This window comes from Haematobia irritans, chromosome 4 (genome assembly GCF_050003625.1).
Source record: "Haematobia irritans isolate KBUSLIRL chromosome 4, ASM5000362v1, whole genome shotgun sequence".
NCBI lineage: Eukaryota > Metazoa > Arthropoda > Insecta > Diptera > Muscidae > Haematobia > Haematobia irritans.
Genome location: NC_134400.1, coordinates 129084135 through 129108308, shown reverse-complemented (window position 1 = coordinate 129108308; position 24174 = coordinate 129084135). Strand labels below are relative to the sequence as shown.

At 34.3% G+C, this 24174-nt stretch overlaps 1 protein-coding gene across 2 annotated transcripts in view; it reads left to right on the top strand.

The window, feature by feature from the left end:
* LOC142235026 (uncharacterized) overlaps nt 1-21119 on the top strand; it is a 40687-nt gene extending 19568 nt beyond the window's left edge. For both annotated transcript variants that reach the window (XM_075306245.1, XM_075306246.1), the window contains exons 2-4: nt 13619-13729; nt 13984-14367; nt 20744-21119. In XM_075306245.1, coding sequence (XP_075162360.1) covers nt 13619-13729; nt 13984-14367; nt 20744-20920 — 672 coding nt within the window. In that variant the 3' untranslated portion in view covers nt 20921-21119. The remainder of the gene's footprint in view (nt 1-13618; nt 13730-13983; nt 14368-20743) is intronic.
* Nucleotides 21120-24174: the final 3055 nt, after the last annotated feature.

The following is a 24174-nucleotide window of genomic DNA, read 5'->3' as shown; positions in this document are numbered from 1 at the left end:
TGGATTGATTTAATTTCTTGAGCGTACACCCAAAGAAATTATATTTACCCCCGGAATGAAATTCCCCTTTCGTACAAAGTATTTTGATTGAGAGCAAATTAATCGGAATTTTTGATAATGATTGTCTTTAAAATTTGTGTCAAAAAAAACTCCATATCGAAAATGTGAAATGTAAAACATACGCAACAAATCACAGTTACCACGACGGTATCTTTATAGCAGAACATAATTAAAAATATTAAAATCTTTTCAATATTTGTTATACATAAATATAAATAAAAGAAATCTAGAAATTTGTCAAAAATTAAAAAAAAAAAACATTGTTATAAAAATTAAAAATCTGCATTTTCATGGTGGTGGGTATTTAAGGTTCGGCCGGGCCGAAAATAACTCTGCTTTTACTTGTTTTTTTTGATTCCATCACGAAAGTAATTGAACCAACTAATTTTTAATTGATATGTCTTCAATCACAGAAATGGTAGTATCAATCAATGAAGTCTATTAAAAAAATAATTGATCCAATTAATTTTTGTTTTAATAAAAACAATTTTTGATTCAATTACATTTTTAATTGAATATTTTTGAAAATTCAATTAAAATTTTAATTGGAAATAGGTTGATATTTTTTTTGTTTGTGTAACTGATTTTTGTTTAGACGCCACACCTATCCTTATCTGAAAATTTTAAGTAAATCGGAGAATATAAACCCAGTTTGGGCAAGGCGGAGGTTTCCCTTCCCTTGATAAAACTATTCGTTCCCTGAAAATTTAAAGTAAATGTTCAGTATTTTCCGAGCTTATCCAGAACAAACAAACCAATAAATAAGTCAAATTTTATATAAAAAGATATTTTCACAAAACAATCGTGTCGGATACCTTGAATTTAACTGCTAGATATATGATTGCGGTAAATGTAATCGAGCAAATGTCCCCATTCATATTATATTGCTTAGAATTAAGCTGTCTATAGAGCCTAATGTGGATCAAAAATCTGATTTCAATGTACAAAGATCATTAAATGATCTGTTTATAAATTAGCAACAAATTATCACCTATCTTTGAAATGATGTGACCCACATCAGTGTCATAAATTTCCCATTTAAAATAACCAATAGAAAAAAAAACTTTTATCTATCTCGCATTTAAAGAGGTTTCCATTTCAATTCAATCGTTTATCAACCACATCATACCGCATTCACATTTAATTGTTTCTGAAAGAATTGTAACGAACAACCAATTCAATTTCACTCATGTTAGCGCTGTTGACATCGATTGACCCTAAGGGTAAAGGGACTCACGGTCTGATGTAGTCTAACCAGACATACAAGATATCAACTTTCCCATTCCGTTGGCGATGAACGAATACAAGGCGTGATAATTTTTCATTGTGTTGCAGAGAAGTAAAAATTCCAGAATCGTTTTGCTTTACATTCACAACGAGCACAAATTAAATAATTAAATAATTCAATTATTTTAACCAATTCAACGTCATAACTTCCATAGCTCAAATTGCACCATTGTGTCTCGTTTTTGAATGATGACGAATAGGCTGCAGTATTGGTGGTGATGATGACTCTTGCTATGGATGTGACAAAAAAAAATATATGCTATGGATGTGACAAAAAAAAATAATGTTCTCATATATAAAACCCCTATATATGAGAACATATGCGAAGAATTCGATTTCTGGTTATATATGGGTCAGTCAGGTGGCATAGTCGTTTATAGAAAGGTTATATCTATATATAAAATTGTGCCAAATATGAAATTAAAAATGTTATGGCAATTTCAAAATTGAAAATTTTATATCTCCAAAACGGCTAAAGAGATTGGAAAAATTCTTTTTTCAATTTTAAGAATCGGAGAATAATGAAAAAGACTTAGACTGAGAAGCATTTTTTAAAAGCATTCGATGAATAAAACATTTGTCTTTTAAATATACACTGAACCATTTTTCATTGAACTAAAATGTAGTCAAATTAACCCCCAAAGTTAGTTTTTTGCTTGTCTAGTTTATGATTCCCTTAAATATAGTTCATCTATGGTTTATTTACTTCTACATACAGGTTTATTTACTTCTACCAAGTTGAAAAGTCTATATTATTTTGGTTAACTAAACTATTTCTTGAGAAATCCGACAATATTTTTTTACAGTTTCGTTAAACTGTCAGTTTTCCACAAAGTCGAGAAATTGCAGAATTAAAAAAACCACAAACCTCTTTACAATTATGAAAATCTTCTTCTGCCATATTAAAATTTTAAAATTTTTCTATGCTATCTCAAAAACTAAAAAAATTTCGATAGTATCTCAAATCTTTCAAATACATATACTTACCCAGCAAAACAAGCGTCGCCAAAAAAGTTGTGAAAATTTTCTTTTGGATGCGTAAGTGGTGCAAAATTGACGCAGAAGCGATGAATTTAACATGGGCTTCTCATAGGACGGATGTCCACCATTTCCACAGCCGTTGAACTGAATATGCATCACTTCTTAAGGTGTGATTCCAATCAGTGTTGCCTGGTTAGGGGGTTTCCCCCCAAATTTAGGGTTTTTTCACGTTTAGGGGGATTTTTAGGGGTAAAATTTATTTAGGGGGATTTTTGGGGGTAAAAAAATATCTTAGACCTTATAAAGTGGAGCAAATCTCAAGCAAATTCCGAACAACTCTGGCATGTATTATGAGAAACAAGTATATACGGCTGTAAGTTCGGTCAGGCCGAATCTTATGTACCCTCCACCATGGATTGCATAGAAACTTCTACGAAAGACTGTCATCCACAATCGAATTACTTGGGTTGTGGTATCTTAAAACTTCTTAACATCGTTTTCTAAATTGTGAGTTAGTCCATACATGGTATATATTAGACAAAAAAGTTATGTATAGGTAAGTCTACAAATAATTACAAATCGACATGGCTTTTGCACGGTACGTAGAGAGCCAGAATTGAAATATGGGGATCGCTTATATGGGTGCTATATAGAATAAAGAACTTGATGTGGACCAATTTTTGTGTGATTGGGGATCGATTTATCTGAGGGTTATATATAACTATGGACCGATATGGACCTACTTAGGCATGGTTGTTAACGGCCATATACTAGCACAATGTATCAAATTTCAATTGATTCGGATGAAATTTGCTCCTCCAAGAGGCTCCAAAACCAAATATCGGGATCGGTTTATATGGGAGCTATATACGATTATGGACTAATATGGACCACTTTTGGCATGGTTGTTAAATATCATATACTACCACCACGTACCAAATTTCAACCAGATCGGATGAATTTTGCTTCTCCAAAAGGCCAGAGGTCAAGTCTGAGGATCGGTTTATATGGGGACTATATATAATTATGGACTGATATGAACCAATTCCTGCATAGTTGTTGGATACCATATACTAACATCACAAACCAAATTTCAACGGAATGGGAACAATTTTGCTCTTCCAAGGGGCTCTGTAGGTCAAATCTGGGGATCGATTCATATGGGGCCTATATATAATTATGGACCGATATCGACCAATTTTTGCATGGGAGTTTGAGGCCATATATTAACACCACGTACCAAATTTCAACTGATTCAGATGAATTTTGGTCTTCCAAGAGGCTCCGGAGGTCAAATCTGGTGATCGGTTTATATGGGGGCTATATATAATTATTGACCGACGTGGACCAATTTTTGCATGGTTGTTAGAGACCATATACTAACACCATGTACCAAATTTCAGCCGGATCGGATGAAATTTGCTTCACTTAGAGGCCTCGCAAGCCAAATCGGGGGATCGGTTTATATGGGGGCTATATATAATTATGGACCGATGTGGACCAATTTTTGCATGGTCGTTAGAGACCATATACTAACACCATGTACCAAATTTCAGCCGGATCGGATGAAATTTGTTTCTCTTAGAGGCTCCGCAAGCCAAATCGGGGGATCGGTTTATATGGGTGCTATATATAATTATGGACTGATGTGGATCAATTTGTGCATGCTTGTAAGAGACCATATACTAACAACATGTACCAAATTTCAGCCGGATCGGATGAAATTTGCTTCTCTTAGAGGCTCCGCAATCCAAATCGGGGGATCGGTTTATATGGGGGCTGTATATAATTATGGACCGATGTGGATCAATTTTTGCATGGTTGTTAGAGACCATATACTAACACTATGTACCAAATTTCAGCCGGATCGGATGAAATTTGCTTCTCTTAGAGGCTCCGCAAGCCAAATCGGGGGATCGGTTTATATGGGGGCTGTACATAATTATGGACCGATGTGGACCAATTTTTGCATGGTTGTTAGAGATCATATACTAACGCTATGTACCAAATTTCAGCCGGATCGGATATATATATATATATATATATATATATATATATATATATATATATATATATATATATATATATATATATATATATATATATATATATATATATATATATATATATATATATATATATATATATATATATATATATATATATATATATATATATATATATATATATATATATATATATATATATATATATATATTTCTATTAAATTTAATTTTTAAAGTGTACCACTACAGGAATTTTTCACGAAATTTGGGACCCTTTTTTGTACTTTTTACATTCTTAAATTTTTGGGGGTTTTTGAAAAAAGCCTAGACCGATTTAGGGGTTGTTTTCTTAAGATTTGGGGGAAGGATCAAAAATCGCCTGGCAACACTGATTCCAATTCAGTGTTTTGACAAATAAATAATTTTTAAAATTGTTTATGATTTTTAATGCATTATAACGCGTGTCTGGAATGTTTAACATCAATTTTTTTTTCAAAAATTCGCAATTTTTCTAGAAAGTATTTAGCATTTCGTTGTCAAAATTTTAATAATTTGTACAATTTTATTAATTCTTAATCTGTTTTTAACACATTTGAAAAAAAAAAATAAGTTTCCTATTAAAAATATGAAAAAAGCGAGTTAGAAACAAGTAAGTAAAGTAGAAAGTCGGGCGGAGCCGACTATATCATACCCTAAACCACCCTTACCGAATTAGTAATTATAAGCATTTGTGGGTAACATTGATATAGGTCTGGAAGATAAACCGCAGCTGCATATTTAAGAAAATTAAGGGGTACATGTTTATGGGTGCTATGTCTCAATCTGACTATATCTTATAGTCAGTGTTGCCAGGGAAAATGTTCGGTTTACCCTACAAGGACAAAAAAAGTTCCCTACTTTCCCATACATTCCCAAATAATTTTCCCTACAATAGTAATTTAAACAAATTTTACAAAATAAAAATGGTTCCAAGTACTTTATTATCGTAAAACATGAAAATGCAACGTATATAACCTAGAAAATAAATTTGTATTACCACCACGGTTGCCACAGCTGGTAGAATTCAACCAAAAATAGTAATTTTATTTGTTAAATCTCGATAGAAATAAAATTTTGGAAAAATTTTCGATAAACAAATTTTTTTTGAGAAAATTTTCTATAGAAATAAAATTTTGATAATAAATTCTATAGAAATAAAATTTTGAGAAAAAATTCCATAGAAATAAAATTTTTTATAGAAATAATATTTTGAAAAAAATTTCTATAGAAGTACAATTTTGACAAAATTTTCAATAGAAATAAAATGTTGACAAAATTTTCAACAGGAATAAAGTTTTGACAAAAATTTCTATAGAAATATTGGTTTGGTAGATTTGTGGGAATCTTCAAATTTTGTTAGATTTTTTTTTTAGCACGATGCATATATATGGAAGCTATATGTAAATCTGAACCAATTTGCATAATATTTTGCGGGTTTAATTAATGCCACAAGAGGTTATCTTGTGTAAAATTTGAGTACGATCAGTTAATAAATGAAGCCCCTATGGTCGAAAATAAGGTTATTAGGGGCAAATTTTTCAAAATCGGGCGATACATATATATGAGAGCTATATCTAAATTTGAACCGATTTCGATGAAATTTTGCCATACAGTTAGCGCTATGGAAGATTACATTTAGCCAACCTTGGTTACGATCGGTTGATAAATAAGGGGTTTACGGACAAATTTGGCAAAATCGGGCGATACTTATACATGGGAGCTATATCTAAATTTAAAGCAATTTCGATGAAATTTCGCACATACAGTTAGAGCTATAGAATATCATATTTAGCCAACTTTGAGTACGATCGGTTGACAAATAAGGGTTTTATGGCCAAATTTGGCAAAATCGGGCGATACATATATATGAGAGCTATATCTAAATCTGAACCGATTTCGATGATTTTTGGCACATATTGTCAGTACTATAAAAGATTGGAGTAAGCCAAGTTTGAGTAAGATCGTTTAATAAATGAGGTTTTTATGGTCAAATTTGGGAAAATCGGGCGATACATATATATGGGAGCTATATCTAAATCTGAACCGATTTCGATGAAATTTTGCAGACTTCAAGGGTGATGAACAAGTTTACTATGTGCACAATTTTATGACGATCGGTTTGTAAAACAACGCAACGTGAGTCCATTTGTCGAAATCGGGCGATACGTATATATGGGAGCTATATCTAAATTTGATCCGATTTCTTCCAATTTCAATGGCGTTCGTACTTGTGCACAAAAAACACCCTGTACCAAATTTCATCCAAATCGGTTAATAATTGCGACCGGAATCCTGTGAACAACAAATACATGGACAGACGGACGGACGGACGGACGGACACCAAGCGCTAGATCGACTCAGGAGGTGATTCTGAGTCGATCGGAATATATTTTATGGGGTCTAAATCATCAATATTTCTTGTAGGCACATTTTTTGGCCGATCAATGTTATTATACCCTGACCACTATGTGCCCAGCAAAAAAATTTGGAAGTTCTTCCAAAGGCACAACTTTAAAAGCACTTACAGAAGATGCACTTCCAATGATGTTCTTTATTTTAACCCAGGAAGTTTTTTTAATAAAATTTTTTATATCTTGGTTTTTTTCATACTTTTAATGGGTAATTTTACATTTTTTTGTTTCAAATAGGTTAAAAACAGGGTAAAAATTCTTAAAATGGTACAAATCATTTAAATTTTGTCAAAAAAAAAAATGCTAAATCCAATCTGAAAAAAATGTGAATTTTTGAAAATATTTGAGGTCAAATGTTTCTCACAAACGTTAGAATCCATTAAAAATTTTAAAAAATTATAAAAATTATTTTTTGACAAAATATCACAGAATTTTGTAATTTACATCCAAAACATTGAATTCGGATCACACCTAAAGAAGTGATGCAAATTCAGTGCAACGGCTGTTGAAATCGAGGACTTCCGTCCTATTACAAGCCCATGTTAAATTCATCGCTTCTGCGTTAATTTTGCGCCACTTCCGGATCCAAAAAGAAAATTTTCATTACTTTTTTGGCGACGCTTTTTTTGCTGGGGTGGTTTAGGCTATAAAAACAGTTAAAATTACCCATTAAAATATGAAAAAAGCCAGTTAGGACAAAAATGAATTAAAAGAATTTCCTGTGTAGTTAAAATAAAGAACATCTTTGGGAGGACATTCGTAGAAGTGGTTTTAAAGTTGTGGCTTTAGTAGAACTTCCAAATTTTTTTGCTGCGATTTTAAGTGATTCAGAAAAATGCAAAATTTCTGAAATTGATGTTGCAATTGCAATTTTACTTTAATTTTTACCAAAATTTTTTATATGGATATAAGAGTTCTCTTGTCACTGAAAGATATTCAAATTTCCTACACTCAAAAAAAAGTGAACTCTCTATTTCACTAAAGCCAATTAAATTATATTTTAGTTCATGGAATTATTATGTTTAGAGAACATTTCCTTTACTCTAATAATTATACCCTTCACCACTACTGTGGTACAGGGTATCATAAGTTTGTGCATTTGTATGTAACGCCAAGAAGGAAAAGTCTGAGACCCATCGTTTAGTATACCGATCGTCTTAGACTTAAATTCTGAGTCGATTTAGCGAAGTCCCTCTGTCTGTCTGTCCATCCGTCTGTCTGCATATGTAATTTTGTGTACAAAGTACAGCTCGCAGTTTAAGTCCGATCGTCCTCAAATTTGGCATGAGGTCGTTTTTTGGTACAAAGGCAATCGCTATTGATTTTGAAATCGGTTCAAATTTAGATATAGCTGCCATATACATTTATCATCGATCTGGTCATAATTACGTATTTATCAACGTATTTTCTCAAAATTTCGTGCAGCCAAATATTTTGGGGCTTTCGTAAGATATGCAAAATATCAGCCAAATCGGTTCAGATTTAGATATTGATCCCATATATATCTTTCGTCCGATTTGAACTTATAGGGCCAAAAAGCCAGAGTTTTGTCCTGATTTGCTTCAACTTTTGCACAAGGAGTACGTTTAAGAGTATCGTTCAGTGTGCTAAATTTTGTTAAAATCAGTTCAGATTAAGATATAGCTCCCATATATATCTTTCGCCCGATTTAGACTCATATGGCCTCAAAAGCCAGAGTTTTGCCCTGATTTGCTTCAACTTTTGCACAAGGAGTACGTTTAATAGTATCGTTAAGCGTGCCAAATTTGGTTCAAATCGGTTCAGATTTTGATATAGCTCCCATATATATTTTTCGCCCGATTTACACCCATATGACCACGGAGGCCAAAATTATTCTCCAATTTACGTTTTTTGCTGAGATAGCAGGATTATTATTATACCATGCTCCACACTGTGGAACAGGGTATTACAAGTTAGTGCATATGTTTGCAACACCCAGAAGGAGACGAGATAGACATATGGTGTCTTTGGCAAAAATGCTAAGTGTGGGCTCCTGAGTCGATATAGCGATGTCCGTCTGTCCGTCTGTCCGTGAACACATTTTCGTAATCAAAGTCTAGGTCGCAGTTTTAGTCCAATCCACTTCAAATTTGGCACAAATATGTGTTTTGGCTCAGAATAGATCTCTATTGATTTTGGAAGAAATCGGTTCAGATTTAGATATAGCTCCCATATATTTCGCCCGATATGGACTTATATGGCCCCAGAAGCCAGAGTTTTAACCTAATTTACTTACAATTTTGCACAAGAAGAACAATTAGGACTATAGTCAAGTGTGCCAAGTTTTATTGAAATCGGTTCAGATTTAGATATAGCTCACATATATATATTTCGCCCGATATGGACTAATACGGTCCCAGAAGCCAGAGTTTTACCCCAATTTGGTTGAAATTTTGCACAGGGAGTAGAATTAGCATTGTTGCTATGCGTGCCAAATTTGGTTGAAATCGGTTCAGATTTAGATATATCTCCCATATATAGCTTTCGCCCGATTTACACTCATATGACCACAGAGGCTAATTTTTTGCTCCGATTTAGTTCAAATTTTGCACAGGGAGCAGAATTAGCATTGTAGCTATGCGTGCTAAATTTGGTTGAAATCGGTTCACATTTAGATATATCTCCCATATATAGCTTTCGCCCGATTTACACTCATATGACCACAGATGCCAATTTTTAACTCCGATTTAGTTGAAATTTTGCACAGGGAGTAGAATTAGCATTGTTGCTATGCGTGCCAAATTTGGTTGAAATCGGTTCAGATTTAGATATAGCTCCCATATATGTTTTTCTGATTTCGACAAAAATGGTCAAAATACCAACATTTTTCTTGTAAAATCGCCACTGCTTAGTCAAAAAGTTGTAAAAATGACTCTAATTTTCCTAAACTTCTAATACATATATATCGAGCGATAAATAATAAATAAACTTTTTCGAAGTTTCTTTAAAATTGCTTCAGATTTAAACGTTTCCCATATTTTTTTACTAACATTGTGTTCCACCCTAGTGCATTAGCCGACTTAAATTTTGAGTCTATAGATTTTGTAGAAGTCTATCAAATTCTTCCAGATCGAGTGATATTTAAATGTATGTATTTGGGACAAACCTTTATATATACACGCTCACAAAAAATCGCTTCTGTAACATATACTCCCAAACATATTTTGCTTCAAGCATATATATTTTTGGGTATTGCCCAAACATTTATATGTTTGATCTCTTCCAATATATAATATGTTTGAAAGCATATTGGTCTAAACAATATATGTTTGGGTAGTCTAAGTTCCAAACATTTTGTATTTTTGCATCCAAATTCAATAATGTCGTCTTCCAAAAAACAATATGTTATTATGTGAACATATAATATGTTTGGAAGCATTTTGCACCCAAAAATATTATATGCTTAAAAAAAATTCTCCCAAACAATATTGTGCTCAACATTTTATTTATTTATTTATATATTTACAATCATAATGAATTATGAAAATAAACAGGTAATATAGGTGCTAACAACATAGGTTTTCGACCTGAATGCTCAAAATTTTGTTTCTGCCCAATTGTATATTCCCCCACATCTTTCTCACTTCCACGAGATTTTTTAGTTCTTAGCACCTTTTTCTGTAATACAAACATTGTAGAAGAAATTATTCAATTTTTTTTATTTTAATTTTACCTTTTGCCGGACGGGGATTCGAACAGCGGACCACACAGTTTGTAAGGATCAAAGAAGTAGCTGATCAATTGCCCAAGGAAAAATAAAATGTTAATTTTGTAATAACAAGCAACAACCACCAACTTAATTCAATATCGCTCCCTGTTAAATAGCGCTCCAAGCTACTAAACACATATATGTTTATAGGCTATTTCTAAATTAATATATGTTTGCATCCAAGCATATTATATTTACAAACATTTTATGTCCCAAACATAATATGTTCTAACATATTAACATATATGTCCCAAACATGTTATGCTAGTTTATGAACATTATATGCTTGCACTCAAAAATATTGTGTTTAAAAATTTGTGTTCCAAACATATAATGTTTATAGCCAAACATATGAAAAACAGTCTTTTTCATCCGTGTAGCACCCAACACATTTGACAGATGTGATATGGTATCGAAAATGTAGATCTACAAAGTGGTGCAGGGTATAATATAGTCGGCCCCGCCCGACTTTAGACTTTCCTTACTTGTTATAACTATGCATGTCAAATTTGGTCAAAATCGGTTCATATTTAGATATAGCTCCCATATATATACGCCAGAGTAGGGGAAATATGGTAGAATGTTTCATATTTTAGACCTATTTTCAATGGGAGATTTAACCAATATCCTTGTAAAATCGCCACTGCTGAGTAGCAAAAATTACTCAAATTGTCCTATATCTCGAATACATATGTATCGCCCGATAAATCATAAATGCTATTTTGTACAATTGCATCAAAATTGCTCTAGCTTTATATTCCCCATATTTATACCATGCGCCACACTGTAGAACAGGGTATTATAAGTTAGTGCATATGTTTGCAACACCCAGAAGGAGACGAAATAGACACTTGGTGTCTTTGGCAAAAATGTTCAGGGTGGGCTCCTGAGTCGATATAGCCATGTCCGTCTCTCCGTCTGTCCACAACACATTTCCGTCTGTCCACAACACATTTTTGTAATTAAAGTCTAGGTCGCGGTTTTAGTGCAATCGACCTCAAATTTGGCACAAGTATGTATTTTGGCTCAGAATAGATCCCTATTGATTTTGGAAGAAATCGGTTCAGATTTAGATATAGCTCCCATATATATCTTTCGCCCGATATGGACTAATACGGTCCCAGAAGCCAGAGTTTTACCCCAATTTGGTTGAAATTTTGCACTAGGAGTACAATTAGTACTATAGTCTAGTGTGCCAAATTTTATTGACATCGGCTCAGATTTAGATATAGCTCCCATATATATCGTTCGCCCGATTTACACTCATATGACCACAGTGGCCAATCTTTTACTCCGATTTAATTGAAATTTTGCACAGGGAATTGAATTGGCATTCTAGGTATGCGTGCCAAATTTGGTTGCAATCGGTTCAGATTTAGATATAGCTCCCATATATAGCTTTCGCCCGATTTACACTCACATGACCACAGAGGCCAATTTTTTGCTCCGATTTAGTTGAAATTTTGCACAGGTTGTAGAATTAGCATTGTAGCTATGCGTGCCAAATTTGGTTGAAATCGGTTCAGATTTAGATATATCTCTCATATATAGCTTTCGCCCGATGTACACTAATATGATCACAGAGGCCAATTTTTAACTCCGATTTAGTTGAAATTTTGCACAGGGAGTAGAATTAGCATTGTAGCTATGCGTGCCAAATTTGGTTGAAATCGGTTCAGATTTAGATATAGCTCCCATATATATGTTTTTCTGATTTCAACAAAAATTGTCAAAATACCAACATTTTCCTTGTAAAATCGCCACTACGTAGTCGAAAAGTTGTAAAAATGACTCTAATTTTCCTAAACTTCTAATACATATATATCGAGCGATACATCATAAATAAACTTTTGTGAAGTTTCCTTATAATTGCTTCAGATTTAAATGTTTCCCATATTTTTTTACCAACATTTTGTTCCACCCTAGTGCATTAACCGACTTAAATTTTGAGTCTATAGATTTCGTAGAAGTCTATCAAATTCTGTCCAGATCGATTGATATTTAAATGTATGTATTTCGGACAAACCTTTATTTATAGCCCCCAACTTATTTGACGGATGTGATATGGTATCGAAAATTTAGATCTACAAAGTGGTACAGGGTATAATATAGTCGGCCCCGCCCGACTTTAGACTTTCCTTACTTGTTTTTCACTAACATTGTGTTTCAACCCAGGGTGTTAGCCGATTTAATTTTTAATTCTAGCGATTTTGTAGAAGTACAAAAAATTGTCTCCAAATCGTTTCAGATATAAATATTTGTATATGGGAGTATAAACCTTGATAATAACTCCCAACAAATTTGGTCTACATAATGGTGAAGGTTATAATATTGTCGGCCCCGCCCGACTTTAGACTTTACTTACTTGTTTTTTGCATACGTTAGTTAAATGAACTAAAAACACTAGAAAAAATTATACACAAAATAAGCATAAAGATTCACTAAATTCGTATTTCTCATACAATAGTTCATTATTTCTTTAAATTTGTAAATTTTCCTTCAAACTACAAAATTTTCTTTAACAAGTGAAAAAAAATGTATTTATGTCTAATAAAATTGTTTCAATACATTTCTAACTCGAGATATAATTTGTTTAGTGAAAAAGGAGCGAAAAACTAATAATAACGGGATATCTCAAAAACTGTTCCATTAAAAAATAAAAAAAAAAATGTTTTCGAATTCAGCAGAAAAGTCACATCTCATCTAATGTACATGAGAAAAAAATTATTTGGTAAACTAGTGTTATTTATTTTGCTGGTGCTACAATTCACTTTCACATGTCTTATTCGAAGTATAGTTTCGAAATATTTTCTTAATGAAGGCCATATTTTAATTTTTTCTCCATTTTGTTGTTGAAAAATCAAAATACATTTTGTAGTTTTTCATTCATTCTTGGCACAAATGTTGTATATGGGTTAAAACCTTTCGATATATCGACGAAAGGCCAATATAAGTGACACTATGCCACACTTCTCCTGGTCTGGCCCATATACAGAGTATCCTTGAAATACAAGGACATTTTTTTTTTGATTTAAAGCAACAATCCATTTAAAGGAAGATATCATTTTAACCTATTTTGTTGTTGTTGTTGTATGATTTTACAGATAACTGGTGTTTGGCATGGCAATGAAATCATCATGCATACCCAAGATATACCCGGAGTATATCGTTATAATAGCTGTATCACCTTCTACTTGAACGACGTTACAGATCAAGTAAGTATCTACGGGATATTAAAAACTCTCACACACACACACACTTACATTCATATTCCCATGCATTATGCATCATTCTATCTTATGCTGTGTTAACTGGCATTGGTGATGAATAACGATATTAAATTAAGGATGTGGTGTAGTCAGTTGCTATGCAGTTATCAACACCAGCGTATTTCCTAATGGAATTTCAATCACAACACTTGTCATATTGCTTTTCATGTTTTTTTCCTTTCATTTTCATTTCTTAACAGATGCGAGACTATTACCAGCCCACACATAGAAGAGTTGATGGAATTCGCACAGCATCGGTTTCCTCCTCATCGGAGGGTCATCATGATGCTGGAGTGGGTTATCGTCATACAAATACAAGATATTTGCGTTTAATATGGAGTGAAAATGATGATAATATCGAATACAATTTCAACTATACCATGAATCATCCAGGCTATTGGACAAATTTGGGTGAACAAAGAGGATCTTTGGTGGCTCGCAATAAATACAATCAATTTTCGGGTTCTGTCCAAGTGGTCAAAGCGGTCGGTGATCATTTGGTGTTGACATTTTGCTCCAGTGATATACACCATAGTATATACACGGTGGTATTAAGTCGGGAACCCCAAGGATTGGGTCAAAATGTAAGTATGAGTGTGGAATAGCTAACTTCATTTATATGCATGAGATATTTAGATTAGTGTCCCGTTCTCTAAGTTCACTCAAAAAAAAAGTGAACTCTCTATTTCACTAAAGCCAATTTAACTTTCGTTTAGTTCATGGAATTATTATGTTTGGAGAAAGTTTCCTTTTCTCTAATAATTTTTTGTGTACGGTGGTTAAATTAACTAAGACCGTGGAAAAAATATACACAAATGAAGGATAAAGATTAACTAAATTCGTGTCTTCCAAAAAATAGTTCAATATTTCTTTAAATTTGTAAATTTTACTACAAATGCGTTCATCATGAACTTCGTATGTCACTAAAGACATTCTTGCAATTTTGAACTCCAATTTTTTCCTTCATACTACAAAATTTTCTTTAACAAGTGAAAAAAATTAATTATGTCTAATAAATTTTCTTGAATTTGTCGAAAAATATTTACTTATTTTTATGACATCGGCGTGATGCCAGCGTTTGTTCTACTGTTTAGTTAAAATTTTCTAAAAATATTAAAAATTTTCTAAAATTAACCGAAATTTTTCTTCCTGGTGGGTTCACTGTTTTTTCAGTGTTGAAATGAAAAAAATTTTGAATAAATTTATTACGCCAAAGATGTTTTTGCTTGTTTGAAAGATGGGATTTTAGTACAGAATACAAACAATTACCTAAATTGGATTGATATGTGGAATAATTTTACTGACAGTTTCTGCAAGTTTCTATATTAGAGTTTTAATAACCTCCTAGCAAAAAAACTTGCATATACAAAACAAAACAAAAAACAAGTAAGGAAAGTCTAAAGTCGGGCAGGGCCGACTATATTATACCCTGCCCCACTTTGTAGATCTAAATGTTCGATACCATATCACATCCGTCATATGTGTTGGGGGCTATATAAAGGTTTGTCCCAAACATCTCGATCTGGACAGAATTTGATAGACTTCTACAAAATCTATAGACTCAAAATTTAAGTCGGCTATTACACTAGGGTGGAACACAATGTTAGTAAAAACAAGTAAGGAAAGTCTAAAGTCGGGTGGGGCCGACTATATTATACCCTGCACCACTTTGTAGACCTAAAGGTTGTTCCAAATACATACACTTACATATAACTCGATCTGGACAGAATTTGATAGACTTCTACAAAATCTATAGACTCAAAATTTAAGTCGGCTAATGCACTAGGGTGGAACACAATAATATTAAAAAACAAGTAAGGAAAGTCTAAAGTCGGGCGGTGCCGACTATATTATACCCTGCACCACTTTGTAGAACTAAATTTTCGATACCATATCACATCCGTCAAATGTGTTGGGGGCTATATATAAAGGTTTGACCCAAATACATATATTTAAATATCACTCGATCTGTACAGAATTTGATAGACTTCTACAAAATCTATAGACTCAAAATTTAAGTCGGCTATTACACTAGGGTGGAACACAATGTTAGTAAAAACAAGTAAGGAAAGTCTAAAGTCGGGCGGGGCCGACTATATTATACCCTGCACCACTTTGTAGACCTAAAGGTTGTTCCAAATACATACACTTACATATAACTCGATCTGGACAGAATTTGATAGACTTCTACAAAATCTATAGACTCAAAATTTAAGTCGGCTAATGCACTAGGGTGGAACACAATAATAGTAAAAAAATATGGGAAACATTTAAATCTGAAGCAATTTTAAGGTAACTTTGCAAAAGTTTATTTATGATTTATCGCTCAATATATATGTATTAGCTACAATGCTAATTCTACTCCCTGTGCAAAATTTCAACTAAATCGGAGCAAAAAATTGGCCTCTGTGGTCGTATGAGTGTAAATCGGGCGAAAGCTATATATGGGAGCTATATCTAAATCTGAACCGATTTCAACCAAATTTGGCACGCATAGCTACAATGCTAATTCTACTCCCTGTGCAAAATTTCAACTAAATCGGAGCAAAAAATTGGCCTCTGTGGTCATATGAGTGTAAATCGGCCGAAAGCTATGTATGAGAGCTATATCTAAATCTGAACCGATTTCAACCAAGTTTGGCACGCATAGCTACAATGCTAATTCTACTCCCTGTGCAAAATTTCAATTAAATCGGAGTAAAAGATTGGCGACTGTGGTCATATGAGTGTAAATCGGGCGAACGATATATATTGGAGCTATATCTAAATCTGAACCGATTTCAATAAAATTTGGCATACTTGACTACACTACTAATTGTACTCCTAGTGCAAAATTTCAACCAAATTGGGGTAAAACTCTAACTTCTGGGACCGTATTAGTCCATATCGGGCGAAAGATATATATGGGAGCTATATCTAAATCTGAACCGATTTCAATAAAATTTGGCACACTTGACTATAGTACTAATTGTTCTTCTTGTGCAAAATTTTAAGCAAATTAGGGTAAAACTTTGGCTTCTGGGGCCATATAAGTCCATATCGGGCGAAATACATAAATATGGGAGCTATATCTAAATCTGAACCGATTTCTTCCAAAATCAATTGGGATCTATTCTGAGCCAAAACACATACTTGTGCCAAATTTGAAGTCGATTGGACTAAAACTGCGACCTAGACTTTGATTACAAAAATGTGTTCACGGACAGACGGACATGGCTATATCGACTCAGGAGCCCACCCTGAGCATTTTTGCCAAAGACACCATGTGTCTATCTCGTCTCCTTCTGGGTGTTGCAAACATATGCACTAACTTATAGTACCCTGTTCCACAGTGTGGCGCAATTTTCGATTTACTTCGATAGAATTTATAGGGACCATTGAGTAGTTGTGAAATTAATATAGGGTACGTGATAGTCCGATATTAGGTCGGAGTGGAGCGAAGATGGGGAAAGGGTTCCCTTTTGCCCGTTTTTTTCTTAAATTGAAAGTAGAGGGTTGTCCGTAAATGGGAACTCGGTACATAATTTTATGATTTGTGCACAGGCTGCCAATTTACATGAAATTGGCAGTCAACGTAAAGGATGCATCATTTTCCAACATTTTAGCAAATTTTAATGTGGTAAAATTTTTTACTACTTTTGCTTTTTCCGATTTATTGGATGGGAAACAGTAACTCTTTGTATTTTATTATAATATAGTGCTTAATTTTCAGATATGTTGAGGAGAAAGATACCTTTCCTTGACAAACCACACTTAAAATTCACCGTTTTACATAACAGGTTGGCTGATAAGTTCCCGGTTTGACACATAGATGGCGTCGCTAGTATTAAATGCATATTATTTTTATACTGTGGAACAGTGTGGAGCAGGTGCATATGTTTGCAACACACAGAAGGAGATGAGATAGACACATGGTGTCTTTGGCAAAAATGCTCAGGGTGGGCTCCTGAGTCGATATAGCCATGTCCGTCTGTCCGTCTGTCCGTGAACACATTTTTGTAATCAAAGTCTAGGTCGCAGTTTTAGTCCAATCGACTTCAAATTTGGCACAAATTTGGCACAGAATAGATCCCTATTGATTTTGGAACAAATCGGTTCAGATTTAGATATAGCTCCCATATATATTTCGCCCGATATGGACTTATATGGCCCCAGAAGCCAGAGTTTTACCCTAATTTACTTTAAATTTTGCACAAGAAGAACAATTAGTACTATAGTCAAGTGTGCCAAATTTTATTGAAATCGGTTCAGATTTAGATATAGCTCCCATATATATCTGTCACCCGATATGGACTAACACGGTTTCAGAAGCCAGAGTTTTACCCCAATTTGGTTGAAATTTTGCACAGGGAGTAGAATGAGCATTGTAGCTATGCGTGCCAAATTTGGTTGAAATCGGTTCAGATTTGGATATAGCTCCAATATATAGCTTTTGCCCGATTTACACTCATATGACCACAGAGGCTAATTTTTTTCTCCGATTTGGTTGAAATTTTGCACAGGGAGTAGAATGAGCAATGTAGCTATGCGTGCGAAATTTGGTTGAAATCGGTTCAGATTTAGATATAGCTCCAATATATAGCCTTTGCCCGATTTACACTCATATGACCACAGAGGCTAATTTTTTTCTCCGATTTGGTTGAAATTTTGCACAGGGAGTAGAATTAGCATTGTAGCTATGCGTGCAAAATTTCGTTGAAATCGGTTTAGATTTAGATATAGCTCCAATATATAGCTTTCGGCCGATTTACACTCATATGACCACAGAGGCCAATTTTTTGGTCCGATTTAGTTGAAATTTTGCACAGGGAGTAGAATTACCATTATAGCTATGCGTGCCACATTTGGTTGAAATCGGTTCAGATTTAGATATATCTCCCATATATAGCTTTCGCCCGATTTACACTCATATGTCCACAGAGGCCAATTTTTAACTCCGATTTAGTAGAAATTTTGCACAGGGAGTAGAATTAGTATTGGTGCTATGCGTGCCTATGACTAATGACTATAATTTTCCTAAACTTCTAATACATATATATCGAGCGATAAATCATAAATAAACTTTTTCGAAGTTTCCTTAAAATTGATTCAGATTTAAACGTTTCCCATATTTATACCCTTCACCACTACTGTGGTAAGTTTGTGCATTTGTATGTAACGCCAAGACGGAGTAATCATAGACCAACCTTTTAGTATACGGATCGGCTTAGAATTAAATTCTGAGTCGATTTAGCGATGTCCGTCTGTCTGTCTGTCTGTCGATGTATTTTTGCGTGCAAAGTACAGCTCGCAGTTTTAGTCCGATTTTCCTAAAATTTAGTATAGGGTCCTGTTTCGGCTCAAAGACGATCCCTATTGATTTTGGAAAAAATCGGTTCAGATTTAGATATAGCTGCCATATATATTTTTCACCGATCTGGTCATAATTGGCGTGTATATCAAACGATCTTCCTCAAATTCCGTACATTCGAATATTTTATGAGTCTCGAAAAACTTGCAAAATATCAGCTAAATCGGTTCAGATTTAGATATAGCTCCCATATATAGCTTTCGCCCGATTTACACTCATTTGCCCACAGAAGCCAATTTTTTGCTCCGATTTAGTTGAAATTTTGCATATGGAGTAGAATTAGCATTGTAACTATGCGTGCCAAATTTGGTTGACATCGGTTCAGATTTAGATATATCTCCCATATATAGCTTTCGCCCGATTTACACTCATATGACCACAGAGGCCAATTTTTAACTCCGATTTAGTTGAAATTTTGCACAGGGAGTGGAATTAGCATTATTGCTATGCGTGTTAAAGTTGGTTGAAATCGGTTCATATTTAGATATAGCTCCCATAGATATCTTTCGCCCGATTTACACTCATATGACCACAGAGGCCAATTTTTAACTCCGATTTAGTTGAAATTTTGTACAGGGAGTAGAATAAGCATTGTTGCTATGCGTGCCAAATTTGGTTGAAATCAGTTCAGATTTAGATATATCTCCCATATATATGTTTTTCTGATTTCGACAAAAATGGTCAAAATACCAACATTTTCCTTGTAAAATCGCCACTGCTTAGTCGAAAAGTTGTAAAAATGACTCTAATTTTTCTAAACTTCTAATACATGTATATCGAGCAATAAATCATAAATAAACTTTTTCGAAGTTTCCTTAAAATTGCTTCAGATTTAAACGTTTCCCATATTTTTTTTTTACTAACATTGTGTTCCACCCTAGTGCATTAGCCGACTTAAATTTTGAGTCTATAGATTTTGTAGAAGTCTATCAAATTCTTCCACATCGAGTGGTATTTAAATGTATGTATTTGGGACAAACCTTTATATATAGCCCCCAACACATTTGACGGATGTGATATGGTATCGAAAATTTAGATCTACAAAGTGGTGCAGGGTATAATATAGTCGGCTCCGCCCGACTTTAGACTTTCCTTACTTGTTTTTTACTAACATTGTGTTCCACCCTAGTGCATTAGCCGACTTAAATTTTGAGTCTACAGAGTTTGTAGAAGTCTATCAAATTCTGTCCAGATCGAATGATATTTAAATGTATGTATTTGGGACAAACCTATATATACAGCCCCCAACATATTTGACGGATGTGATATGGTATCGAAAATTTAGATCTACAAAGTGGTGCAGGGTATAATATAGTCGGCCCCGCCCGACTTTAGACTTTCCTTACTTGTTATTAGATAATTCCATGTGAACTGACCTTTATGTTGTGTTTACTATACAAACAAGAACTTTTCTTAGTTGAATATATCATTCATTAAATAATATTTATAAAAACTTTAATTTTTCTTCGCATCACATTGAGTGTAAAATGACAAATAATTTAATTAAATCTAACCTTCTCCATACCAAAGTGGTTTTTAATTACTTCAATAGTAGCTGCTCATCTATTCGATTTGCTTTTCACATCTGCGTTTATTTTGTCTCATTGCAGGTCATTCGCAGTATACGCAATCTACTATCAAGACGCGGCCTTTACACTGAATCCATACGACAAGTATGCGTCCCATCATCTTCGCCAGCGTTAAGCAGACAACCATCATCGATGTTGGTCCTAACGTCTGTGGTGTTATTAGTGTTAATTTGCATCTCAGGGAAGCAAAGGCAATGATACCGGAAACCTCAAAATGATAATGAGAGTTAGAACAAACAATAAGTTACACAATTTCCAAAGCAAGAAGAAGATGAGCAAGCAGATAATGACCCTTGTCCAGATGTTTGATAATTTCTCCATTTTAAAGAGACCAGCCAAAATGTATGCCATGTTAGAGTAACGAATAAATAAAATTTATTTTCTTCTTTTTATCCAATTCTTTAAAAATGGTATTCCTTTGTGGCCAGTAATTGCTTTCAATTATTTTGTTGACGAAATAGTTAAGCAGCTGGTTGTACCGCCAATTTGCTCCAACTATCATAATAATCGTTGGCAAATAGTTTTTAAATGCTCCAACTGGGGATTTTATTTTTGTGTGGGACGACGAATGCCTTAATTAAATTATTTACAATTTAATTAACATGAGCTTTTTATGAAGGAATCGTTTATTTAATTAATCGAAGGTAAGTCTAAAGAGATTGTGGTTGAACAGTTGCACTGTGATTTATACTGAAAAAGAAGTAAATCGGTTTACTTCATCGGATGAAATTGGCTACTCTGAGAGGATCAAAAAATTTAAAACAGGGGATCGGTTTACATGAAAGTAAACCGTGATCCAATATGGTTTATTTGCAATACCATCCGATCTAACATAGACCGATTACAAATACCACTGCCAAGTTTCAAGTAATTGGCTTATTTCGTTCGGAAGTTAGCTTGATTTTAACAAACGAACGGATGGACATACAGGGTGGCTGATATGTAATGCATCAAAGTAGGCTAAGTATAATGGCAGCCACCGTGTGCAATGGTTAGCATACCAGCCTTGCAAACACAGGGTCGTGTGTTCAATCCCAGTTTCGACCAAACACCAAAAAGTTTTTCAGCGGTGGATTATTCCACCTCAGTAATGGTGGTGACATTTCTGAATGTTTCAAAGTTTCTATAAGTGGTTTCACTGCAATGTGGAACGCCGTTCGGGCTCGGCTATAAGAAGGAGATCCCTTGTCATTTATCTTAACCTATAATTGAGCAGCACTTAGTGCTAAGAGAGAAGTTCACCACTGTGCTATCACAATGGATTGAATAGTCTAAGTGGGCCTGAAATATCGGGCTCACACTATACCTAACCTAACCTAACATAGTGCCACTGTGCCCGTTGTATTAGGATCACTTAGGCTATTTGGTCGATTGTGATACCACAGTGGTGAACATCTCTCTTATCAATGAGTGCCTCGTTTTTATCGTCAAGTCCGTCCGTACGACCTTTTACACTGTGGTGAAACCACTTAGAAAAGCTGTGAAACTCTCAGAAATCGCTCCAATATTACTGAGAGGGGATAAACCAACGCTGATGATTATTTTGGTATTCGGTCGAATATGGAATTGAATCTATGACACTTTGAATACAGGCGGGCATGCTTACCATTGCCATATGTTACGGTGGTTCCCATGTGAAGCAAAGCGCTGTGTTTTTATACTCTAAACTACATACTGGTTAGGGTATAATAACTTTGATCTGCCAAAAAATGTGCCTACCAGAAATATTGATTTTAGACCCCATAAAATATATACCGATCAACTCAGAATCACCTTCTGAATGGATCATTTACTAACCAATTAGCATCAAATTTGCCACAAAGTAATCCAATTGACCTCTCTTTAAGTGTGTCAAATTTCATTGAAATCGGTTCAGATTTATATATAGCTCCCATATATATGTATCGCCCAATTTTCCAAAATGTGGCCATAAGTCCGTTGTTTATCAACCGATCTGACGATCAAAGTTGGCCAAATCTAATTTTCTATACCACTTACTATATGTGCAAAAAATCATCGAAATCGGTTCAGATTTAGTTATAGCTCCCATATATATGTATCGCCCGATTTTTACAAATTTGGCCAAAAACCCTTATTTATCAACCGATCTAACTGAAATTTGGCTTACACTAATCTTCTGTAGCACTGATTATGTGTGCAAAAATATCATTCAAATCGTTTAAGATTTAGATATAGTTCCTATATATGTAGCGCCCGATTTTCAAAAATTTGCCCCTTTGTCCCTAACCTTATTTTTGACCATTAGTGGCCTCACTTATTAACCGATCCTACTCAAATTTAGCACAAGGTTATCTCCTGTAATATCAACAAAACCTGCAAAATATAATCCAAATTGGTTCAGATTTAGATATAGCTCCCATATAAATGTGTCGCCCATTTTTGAAAAATTTACCACCATAGCTGTATTTCTGACCATAATAGCCTTATTTAACACCCGATCTTACTCTAATTTGGCACAAGTTAACCTTCTGTGGTGTCAACCAAATCTAGAAAATATCATCCAAATCGGTTGAGATTTAGATATACCTCCCATATATATGGATCGATCGATTTTCTCAAATTTGGCCATAATACTCATCCAATCCAATCTGTCTATTCAAATGATTGTGATATGAACCTAATATGACACCACGGCATGACCATTCTAACTACTTCCTGAGATGTTTTTATTTTTTTTATACCCTCCACCATAGGATGGGGGGTATATTAACTTTGTCATTCCGTTTGTAACACATCGAAATATTGCTCTAAGACCCCATAAAGTATATATATTCTGGGTCGTGGTGAAATTCTGAGTCGATCTGAGCATGTCCGTCCGTCCGTCTGTTGGAATCACGCTAACTTCCGAACGAAACAAGCTATCGACTTGAAACTTGGCACAAATAGTTGTTATTGATGTAGGTCGGATGGTATTGCAAATGGGCCATATCGGTCCACGGACCCCCAAATTTGGCTTGCGAGGCCTCTAAGAGAAGCAAATTTCATCCGATCCGGCTGAAATTTGGTACATGGGGTAAGTATATGGTTTCTAACAACCATGCAAAAATTAGTCCACATCGGTCCATGATTATATATAGCCCCCATATAAACCGATCCCCCGATTTGGCTTGCGAGGCCTCTAAGAGAAGAAAATTTCATCCGATCCGGCTGAAATTTGGTACATGGTGTTAATATATGGACTCTAACAACCATGCAAAAATTGGTCCACATCGGTCCATAATTATATATAGCCCCCATATAAACCGATCCCCCGATTTGCCTTGCGAGGCCTCTAAGAGAAGCAAATTTCATCCGATCCGGCTGAAATTTGGTACATGGTGTTAGTATATGGGCTCTAATAAACATGCAGAAATTGGTCCACATCGGTCAATAATTATATATAGCCCCCATATAAACAGATCACCAGATTTGACCTCCGGAGCCTCTTGGGA